This window comes from Cyclopterus lumpus, chromosome 11 (assembly GCF_009769545.1).
Source record: "Cyclopterus lumpus isolate fCycLum1 chromosome 11, fCycLum1.pri, whole genome shotgun sequence".
NCBI lineage: Eukaryota > Metazoa > Chordata > Actinopteri > Perciformes > Cyclopteridae > Cyclopterus > Cyclopterus lumpus.
Window position 1 is genome coordinate 18,212,229 of NC_046976.1, and position 11,092 is coordinate 18,223,320.

General features: G+C 45.3%; 1 protein-coding gene across 1 annotated transcript in view; it reads right to left on the reverse strand.

Moving 5' to 3' along the window:
* Positions 1–8,856, reverse strand: part of LOC117739198 (uncharacterized protein DDB_G0271670-like) — a gene marked incomplete at its 3' end in the record, with an annotated part of 10,088 nt that extends 1,232 nt beyond the window's left edge. Inside the window, exon 1 of the mRNA XM_034545494.1 lies at positions 8,819–8,856. Coding sequence (XP_034401385.1) covers positions 8,819–8,856 — 38 coding nt within the window. The remainder of the gene's footprint in view (positions 1–8,818) is intronic.
* Positions 8,857–11,092: the final 2,236 nt, after the last annotated feature.

Consider the following 11,092-nt stretch of genomic DNA (forward strand, 5'->3'; position numbering starts at 1 on the left):
GATGTTCTTTGTAAAAAAAAAAAAGGAAAAGAGAGATAAGTCAGGACTGGTCAGCAAGTACAGCAGTCGACTTGTTGCAGCTTTTGTTTGAACATGTTGAGAGAGGTGAGAGCTGTTAGTTTGAGCGAGTTTTGTCTGACTACATCAGGATCTATCAGAATCTACTTCTGACTACATCGGGATCTATCAGGATCTACTTCTGACTGCATCAGGATCTACTTCTGACTGCATCATGATCTATCAGGATCTACTTCTGACTACATCGGGATCTACTTCTGACTGCATCAGGATCTACTTCTGACTGCATCATGATCTATCAGGATCTACTTCTGACTACATCGGGATCTACTTCTGACTACATCAGGATCTACTTCTGACTACATCATGATCTATCAGGATCTACTTCTGACTGCATCAGGATCTACTTCTGACTGCATCAGGATCTACTTCTGACTACATCAGGATCTACTTCTGACTACATCGGGATCTACTTCTGACTACATCAGGATCTACTTCTGACTACATCGGGATCTACTTCTGACTGCATCGGGATCTACTTCTGACTGCATCAGGATCTACTTCTGACTGCATCGGGATCTACTTCTGACTGCATCAGGATTTACTTCTGACTACATCGGGATCTACTTCTGACTGCATCAGGATCTACTTCTGACTGCATCAGGATCTACTTCTGACTACATCAGGATCTACTTCTGACTACATCATGATCTATCAGGATCTACTTCTGACTACATCGGGATCTACTTCTGACTACATCATGATCTATCAGGATCTACTTCTGACTACATCGGGATCTACTTCTGACTACATCAGGATCTACTTCTGACTACATCAGGATCTACTTCTGACTGCATCAGGATCTACTTCTGACTACATCATGATCTATCAGGATCTACTTCTGACTACATCAGGATCTACTTCTGACTGCATCAGGATCTACTTCTGACTACATCAGGATCTACTTCTGACTACATCATGATCCATCAGGATCTACTTCTGACTACATCGGGATCTACTTCTGACTACATCAGGATCTACTTCTGACTACATCAGGATCTACTTCTGACTGCATCAGGATCTACTTCTGACTACATCGGGATCTACTTCTGACTACATCAGGATCTACTTCTGACTGCATCAGGATCTACTTCTGACTACATCATGATCTATCAGGATCTACTTCTGACTACATCGGGATCTACTTCTGATCACTTCTGACTGCATCAGGATCTACTTCTGACTACATCAGGATCTACTTCTGACTACATCAGGATCTACATCAGGATCTACTTCTGATCACTTCTGACTGCATCAGGATCTACTTCTGACTACATCAGGATCTACTTCTGACTACATCAGGATCTACTTCAGGATCTACTTCTGACTACATCAGGATCTACTTCTGACTGCATCAGGATCTACTTCTGATCACTTCTGACTACATCAGGATCTACTTCTGACTACATCAGGATCTACTTCAGGATCTACTTCTGACTACATCAGGATCTACTTCTGACTACATCAGGATCTACTTCAGGATCTACTTCTGACTACATCAGGATCTACTTCTGACTACATCAGGATCTACTTCTGACTGCATCAGGATCTACTTCTGACTGCATCAGGATCTACTTCTGATCACTTCTGACTACATCAGGATCTACTTCAGGATCTACTTCTGACTACATCAGGATCTACTTCTGACTGCATCAGGATCTACTTCTGATCACTTCTGACTGCATCAGGATCTACTTCTGACTACATCGGGATCTACTTCTGACTACATCAGGATCTACTTCTGACTGCATCAGGATCTACTTCTGATCACTTCTGACTGCATCAGGATCTACTTCTGACTACATCGGGATCTACTTCTGACTACATCAGGATCTATCAGGATCTACTTCTGACTACATCAGGATCTATTTCTGACTACATCAAGATCTACATCGGGATCTACTTCTGACTGCATCAGGATCCATCAGGATCTACTTCTGACTACATCAGGATCTACATCGGGATCTACTTCTGACTACATCGGGATCTACTTCTGACTGCATCGGGATCTACTTCTGACTGGATCTACTTCTGACTGCATCAGGTCTACTTCTGACTGCATCGGGATCTACTTCTGACTACATCAGGATCTACTTCTGACTGCATCGGGATCTACTTCTGACTACATCATGATCTATCAGGATCTACTTCTGACTGCATCGGGATCTACTTCTGACTGCATCGGGATCTACTTCTGACTGCATCAGGATCTACTTCTGACTACATCGGGATCTACTTCTGACTACATCGGGGATCTACTTCTGACTACATCGGGATCTACTTCTGACTACATCGGGATCTACTTCTGACTGCATCGGGATCTACTTCTGACTGCATCAGGATCTACTTCTGACTACATCGGGATCTACTTCTGACTACATCGGGGATCTACTTCTGACTACATCGGGATCTACTTCTGACTACATCGGGATCTACTTCTGACTGCATCGGGATCTACTTCTGACTGCATCGGGATCTACTTCTGACTACATCGGGATCTACTTCTGACTACATCGGGGATCTACTTCTGACTACATCGGGATCTACTTCTGACTACATCGGGATCTACTTCTGACTGCATCGGGATCTACTTCTGACTGCATCGGGATCTACTTCTGACTGCATCGGGATCTACTTCAAGATGTACTTTTGGGGTAAAATACCCTGTAAATGAACAGGAGAATATTATCTGTACCTCTCTCTTTCCATATAAACTTATACACTTTTTCTTCATTGTAATACTACAACCACAACAATAATAATAATGAAAGTAATAGAATATTGTAAAATCCACCTTTGTTAAAAATAATCATGTAATAAATAAAAAACCATAAGTCCTACGTGTTTGTTATTAATGCAGATTGCTAGCGGGTATTTTTAGGATGCAAGTTGCCCCAGAAGTGTAATGCATTGCAGATCAATGGCAAATTCAAGGGAATCATTTCTGTGTTTTGGACTCAGACGCAGACGAGTTTGTAATTATTTATGTGGAATGATAGTTTGAGGAGGCTCACGCTGCTCTTCCCAGATAAACATGACACATGTAGTCAGAATGGAGAAGACTCAGGTATACAAAAATGTGTATTTTTCTTTTAAAAATCAAGTAGAAAGAAGCGTTTTTAACCCGAAACGTTGCTTGTTTTTTTGTTTTCTTTGCAATTTAATTTTTTTTCGAGGCCACTTGATTTTTAATGAAAACACAAACCTTGCCTGAAGTGCAGTCGCTCCAGTGTTTTTCAGAACGATAACACAAATGCTAATCACAGCGTCACGAGTGGCGTTGAAAGTGGTAATCCACAAGCCCAATTCTTTTATCATTATGGGAACTTTAATAATAATAATAATAATAATAATAATCATCGCCGGGGCAATTTGTCTTTTTCTCCCCCTCTTTCTGAAGCACGAGTCAAATCTTTTTTAACCGTGAACCCATTTTCCCATCACCGGAATGAAGTCTCGGTGCTTCCTGTGTGGAGTTAGCTGACAACCCCCCCCCCCCCCCCCCCTTCCCCCCCGGATTAGAAAACCGAAATGTGAACCTGGGAACTCTCTGCTTCTGAGGTGAAAGTTTAAAAGAAGACGAATTTAAACCATTTATTTTCATTTCATTCGACATGCGAGATTCCCCGAGACATTCCCGTCATGTTATTTTATTTATTTATTTATTTAAAATACATCATATCAGCTTTCGGGAATCTGTTATTCTCACTCCAACTCCAGTTGTTGTTTTTTTTGCCAATCTCCACCTTCTGCTTCGTTGCCTCTTTCCACCCACAACATTTGCAGGTATCATGAATCCAATTAGTTCACGCAATCCGATGCTGCTTCTAATTATTATTTTTTATTATTAAAACGCACAAAACAGTCGAAAAGAAGAAGAAAAAAAAACCGCTCACTAGAAAGTGCATCGACAGTCTTCATTCATGCTCGGCGTGCGTATCAATAAGCGGGTCGATCCGCGTGGGCTCAGCCCTCCGTGTTCAATGGATGGGAGCTCACGCCGTCTTTGTGCGGTTGTAAAAGGTCAAACTGCGTTAATGACGGCAGGAGAGAGAGAGAGAGAGAAAAGGAGAGAGAGAAAGAGAGAGAGAGAGAGTTGTGAACGACGGTGTCTCTACCAGCTGTGAAAATAGCTGTGGCACCTTCCAAGTCACACATTTATGTCTGCGGCGGGGAGGCTGTCTCCATGGCGACGCAGCTTTTTTTTTTTTGGGGGGGGGGGGGGGGGGGGGGCAGGGGTGATAACAAGGTGGGGATGTGCTTAAAGAGGGGGAAGGGGGGGGGATTGGTTGTACACAGAGGGCGGAAAAGGAGCGCTCGAAATGCTGCTCCCAAAGTATTTTAAGCCCCAGAGGGCCCTCGGGAACAAAAGAAGAGCCACATGGAGGAAATCACACGCATCTTAAGCAACTTTTCTTTTTAAATGCTACGCTTGAGAGGTTCCCTACATTCAAAACAGGTTTTTCTTTCTTTCTTTCTTTCTGGGCGCTACTTTTTTTTGCCAATAATAAATCACGCACAAAAAATATATAATTCCCTACAGTCTTGTCACAGCTGATCTTCATGCCTCGGAGTTCTACTCTACAGGTGTGTGTGTGTGTGTGTGTGAGTGAGTCAATGCATGGGAAGAATAAATAAATAATAATAATAACATGGCAATTCATTTACAAGCTCCAGTCTATAATTCAGAGTCTGTGAAAGATGAGTTTTAAACCATTTTTAGTTTTTAAACTACAACTTCAAAAAGAGAGGAATCACAATATCTAATTGACAATAAATTCCAAGTTTAATCATTTGCGATCACTCTGAAGCTGCACCGATTTAAAAAAATTAAATAAAAATAATATAAATCAAGCCCACATTGCTCACAAACCCGGCCGAGCCGCTTCCTGACAGTTGATCTTGAAACAATTGAACGCACAGAAAGAAATTGGAGGAGCGACTTTTCACGCATACGAACCGTTCTTTGCATTGTTTTTGGATGGAATTGTACAGACGCACGTGTTATTGAGTTATTCACATAACTCATCTCGGCCCTAAACCAGCCCTGTGCAGGCTGAACAAATGCCCTCATACCCACATCTTTCCATCACCACCAGAACATTTGGTGTTCATTAGGGGGAAACGCACACACACACACACACACACACACACACACACACACACACACACACACACACACACACACACACACACACACACACACACACACACACACACACACACACACACACACACCTCTCAATCCCCTTTCAGAGTGGAGGTAGATACTATTTCATTCTCGTCTTGGTAATCAACTCGTCAGCGCGGAGGGAGCAGAGCGACCCTGTGAACTCTGTCCGTCTCACACACACACACACACACACACAACTAATCAAGAGGGTGACTGGGACAGCGTCCATGAAAACTGGGCGACAGGAAGTTAGAGCCATGTCACAGGAAATAGGATGTGTCTTTTTTTCCCGGGGCGGCAGTATTCCTGCGATTAGAGGGAGCAGATTGAGCTGTCCCTTTGCATTACACACACACACACACACACACACACACATACACATACAAAGAGACACATGGACACCCACATTGGCAGGCGAGAATATAAGGGAAAGGGACAGGAGTGAGAGTTACGACACACACACACACACACACACACACACACACGGACGCTGACACGACAAATGCACAAATAAACTTGTTGTGTCTTATTTCCATCAGTGGAGACTTCCTCTTCTTCGTTTGTTTGGAGCAGCGTTGAGGGGAAAGGCCCGGAGATAGAGGGTGACCATTTCCTCCTGTTATGACGACCACTGGTGGACAACAATCGATTGAAACACACACACACACACACACACACACACACACACACACACACACACACACACACACACACACACACACACACACACACACACACACACACACACACACACACACACACACACTGATATATAACTGTGAGGTTGATACATTCACATTTGGACAATGTATGTCCTCGTTTATTTTAACGACCAGCTGCCCTTTTTTCCATCGGATCAGATTTCGTCCCTTATATCACGTTTAATTAACCAAAAAGTCCAATTTGAAAAAAAAGACCTTCTTATTTTTCAGCAACTATTTCAAAACAGATTTCTTTGCCCAGATAAACGAAACTTTACGTTTTCATTCGTTTTTGTTGTGCTTTGAGAACTATTTGTATCACGAAGAAAACAGTGTCCTTCAAATGTGCATAAACGTAAGAGAATAGTGGAAAACTGCATTAAAATCATATAAAACCTGCACCGACGACATTTTCTAGCGGCCATCAATAGCTAATCAATAAAAATGGCAATCAATCAGCATAATCATTACGTCTGGGGTTGGATTCCAATATGTAGTTCTGTTGTTTTTTTGGATCCAGTTCCAGGTTCTTTAAAGGATCCCAAATCCACTAAATTTCACCAGAAAAGACGTTGACCTTGGTTAGAGGTCAACGTCTTTTCGGGCTTTCTAAGACAAACGGAGGACTTTACACCAGCCGGCTGCTGGTCCTGTACCAACGTGTTGGTGTTTCGTATTATTGGTGATTTATGGTGATTTATGGTGATTTGTGTGACGTGTATTACGTGTATTACGTACTTTTGTTCAGTTTTTACTTCGGTTGCCCAACCAGGATGGGTATTGTAAAATAACCCAAATATACTTTTACGGGCATTATCCGTAAAACAGCTATCGATAGAAGCTCCGTTTTTTTTGTGTGTAATGCATCCCCCTCCTCCCCCTCCTCCTCCTCCTCCTCCCCCTCCTTCCCCCTCCTCCTCCCCCTCCTCCCCCTCCCTGCATGTGGTTTCTTTCTCAGAAATTCTCCTCATTACTTTTTTTATTCTTGGCTCTGATCATTTATGAAGTGATTCGGCTCGAGTTTAAAAAAAAAAAAAAAAAAATGTCGTCGACTCCCAACTCGTGAATCTGTGACCGCCTGCGTTTTTTTTTCGGCGGCGACTTTTTTGTGGGCGTCAGAAGAAGGAGGAAAAAAAAAAAACTGATCGTTTCAGCGGTTCGTGCCAGTTAAAAAAAAACTTTGATGCTTTATCAAATCAATATTTTATCAACTCTCGATAGCTCTGAACCAGGATGCACGATATTTTGGAGCGAGCGCCATAGAAGAAGTGAGGGGTGCACACCTGGAAAAAGCCTGTTATTTCACTGCTTTGGATGCATATTTGATCCCACATCGTGTTTACCGTTTACCTCATCTTCAAGGTTTTTTAGCTACAGCTCATGAATATGAAAACTCCACCGTCTCTCGCTTCTCTGTGAACAAAACGTCGAGGGGCGATCTCGAGCGAGTCATTGAGTCCTAGTTGTTTTAACTGGTCTCTGAATGGATTCGGTAAAGAGGTTCAAAAGGATCAATCGAGCAATCGAGCCGATTCGTCACTGGATTTGATAAAAAAGAACGCCAACCCATCAAAAGGTGGACAAACCCACAAAGCAACAGATCAGTGTAAGCCCACCTCAAACACACACAGCAATGATGGATATTCCCTTGAGAGCCGTTTAATAGCATTAGCAGGAAACTGATTAGCATTTCTATCAGATGGGCGCGTCGAAGGCGGTGCCACCTACGGCCGTGGGAAGGACGCAGGCGGCGGGGGGGAGGGGGGGGGGGGGGGGGGCGGCGGCTTCGAGCGAGGCTCGAGGTCAGAAGGCGACGCGAGGTTGGAAGGGGGACACGCAGGAATGTCACGGTAACGACGCACACACGAGAAGGACGGGAGGACGGAGGGAAGAAGAGAGGCCGGAGAGAGGAAGTGTCGACGGGGTGGCAGAGCTTCACCACCTCTTCCTCCGCACTTTTAGAGAGAGGCCGCGACCCGGCTCGGATAAAAAAAAATTAAAAATTCACTTACGACGCCTTCAAGGTAAAAAAAAAACAACAAAAAAAGGGTGTGATTTAAATTGCGTCGCGGCGCGTCGACGTCTCTCGATTTTTAAGGGATGTCGACAACACACCGACAGAAAGGCCTCGTGTCGCCTGCCGGTTTCGCTGACAACGTTTTTTTTCCAGCCTGCCCGATACACACTTTAAGATCAAAGCCGCTGATGGACGGCATCTCGAAGTCACGCGGAAGAAGAACAAATACCGACAGCTCATTGGCCGGCTGTGTTGAACGTCCTCTTTAGCAATAAAAGCGTTGTAAGATCGTTGCAGATGTTGAGACTAAATTAATTGACCGGCGTACATCGACAACCCCGGTTATCTGTCCGAGGACCCCCCCCCCCCCTCCCCGCCGCTGCTCTCGTGCAGCCTAATTGGCATTGTGTCATGTTGCCATGGCCGCCTGGTAATGAAGAGAGAGCTCGTTACACGGTTGGAGGGACGCTTAAGAGGGTGCGAGGGCTTTCATTAGGCTTCGGTTGAAGGGGCTTTGTGGCCGTGCTGCCAAGCTGTTAATTGCTGCTCGGGAAGGCGTCTTTAGTGTAAAACAGACACGTGCGGAGCGCCACGAGACGTATTCGGGTTGAACTCGTTGTCCAAAGGCCGAACGAGGTCACGGTCTTAGTTTGTTCCAAGTCAAGGTTTTAAAAAAAAAACCCTGTGCAGTAGATTATATAACACATCCCTAGAGTATAAATTATAGCTTTGACTTTATGAATGAGCCATTGTCAATTAACAACTAAAGATGCGGCCTTGGAACAAGACACTGTGTATTGGCTTCATACTTTTGTTATTCATTAAATATTCATGTTTTGTTTTTTTTACCTTGACCTGAGGTACTCGGAGAAAGACGACATATCCATTGTTGTGTACATTTGTCCATTTATCAAGTTTACACAAAAAGATTGGAGGATAAAAGAAAAGTATAAAGCTTTATATATCTTTTTTCAGTTATTTAACTATTATCCATTGATGCATTCAGTTGTACTTTGGTCTGACAACCAATTACTACCTTCAGTCAGGTATCACCCTCTCACACACACACACACACACAGAGAGATACATGGAGGCATCCAGTGACCCGTCAGCTCTCCTCTATTTAAACATAAGTGGTTCACGCAGACGCTCCTTCTACACCTGAAGTAAAAATAGTCCGTAAGTCATACCGAGCGCACACTTATCGCAGGCGTTCACGAGCAGATGCACACCGGGACCAGTAATCCAATAAGCCGCTGGAGATCAAGTCGGGCTCAGAGAAGCTGCGTTCACTTACCCGTCGGTGTGGTTGTTGCCTGGAAATGTGATTCAGAGTCAACAGAGAGCAGCACAAACGTCTGTTCGGTGACTCGCCGACGGCTCCAGTGCAAAAATCGGAGCATATTCTTTTTTTACAGGCCCGATTTTTGGGGAAACACTCAACGTTCCAATGGGAGCTCGCCGCTCCGCTCGGTGGTCGCGGCTGCAAAGCACGCGCGGATCTGGGAGGGGGGGGGGGGGGGGGAACCTGCGAAAAAGCAATGCATGCTGGGAGGGGAGAGATTGATTTTCGGCGACCTCAAACAGCAAAAGCCCCGTCCTGGAGTCGGAGGCCGGGCTGCAAGGCTTGAGGAGCTTCCCGGGCACATCTGGACATTTTTAGTGTCCAGATGTGCAGACACATGTTGTGAGTTCTGAGAAATATGAATTATATCCGCCTCGATTACAATGTCGAGGCGGTATTTTCGAAGTGTATTTTATGCATCTGACGGCTGCGTTTTTTTTCTTTCCTATTTACTTTGCACGTTTCATGGACACAAAAAAATACGATCGGCTTTCGCATTGATGTCGATGAAACCGCTAAACAGCATGTGAAGTGGTTGGAGGACACGACACTAAGAGGCTTCTCGCAGCAGAGACATTATTCCTATAATATTACATATTCAACAATAACAGACTGTTTTGCCTTGACGGACGCAACCAATGCAAATACCGCTCTGCAGAGGGCTTATGTAGGTATCCCTAGATATGCAGATACACAACTTTAAAGCAAGAGGATCTTGATGTTTTCCCATCTTTTCTCTTTGGGTATTTGATACCACGGCAACCACAAATCTGCGCCGCTCTCCCTTCACGTCTCCATACCTGCCCGGGTTGTTATTGTCCCAATAAAGCATGAAAAGCTCCGTCTGGTGTTCGGAAAAAACCCCCGGGAGATGTAAAAGCGGCGACAGTATGTAAATGCGTGGCGGGGAGATATATGGACGCGGAAACACAATCAAAGTCGCCACGGCATACATAATGCATGTACAAATACATAAATACATGGGGGGGGGGGGGGGGGGGGGGGGGGGGGGACGTAAACGTGCTGACTGTGCAGAGGAGCCTTGACCCCGGGCGTCTCTGACTCACGACTTCAAAAAGTGCATGTGCAGGTCTGTCGGGCATGCATATGAGGACACTTACGCGCGCACACACACGCACTCTGGGGACCGCTGCGATAAGGGAGCGCCTGTTTGCACGGTTCCACCAGCCACTTAATCCCTATCGGCCTGCAGAGAGGGAAAACAAAGATATGAGGGCGAGAGAGACGGAGAGCCTTCTGATGACGGGAGTCTTATCTCGACGGGGGGGGTGGGGGGGGGTGGGGAGGTTTGGACGCAAACAGTTTATCAGCGCTGAACATTACGGAGAAGGAGTGCCTGGTCCTCCTCTCGGGAGCCGCTCTGAGTGGATCCAGACTGAGCTTCTGCAGAGTGTGAGTGGAAACTATGCCTGTTCCTCCCCCCCCCCCCCCCCCCCCCACTTCGTCTTCTCCCTCACATACAGTTTGTTTAGTGTCTCTCACCCCGATTGCCCTCTCTCTCTCTCTCTCTCCCTCCCTCCCTCCTTCACTTGCTTCCTCGCCCCATCTCTCCATATACCTGACCTCGGTTCACCTCGAGCTCCACCATCCTCCGCCTCGACGTCAACTCTCGAGGCGGAGGAAGAGGAAGAGGAAGAGGAGAGGAGGAAGGGAAGAAGGAGAGACAGAAGTACAGTAAATACATAAAGGAGGAACGAGGGAGGGAGGGAGGGAGGAGGGGGCGAAGTAAGGTAAAAGGGTTGATGTGAGGGGAGGAA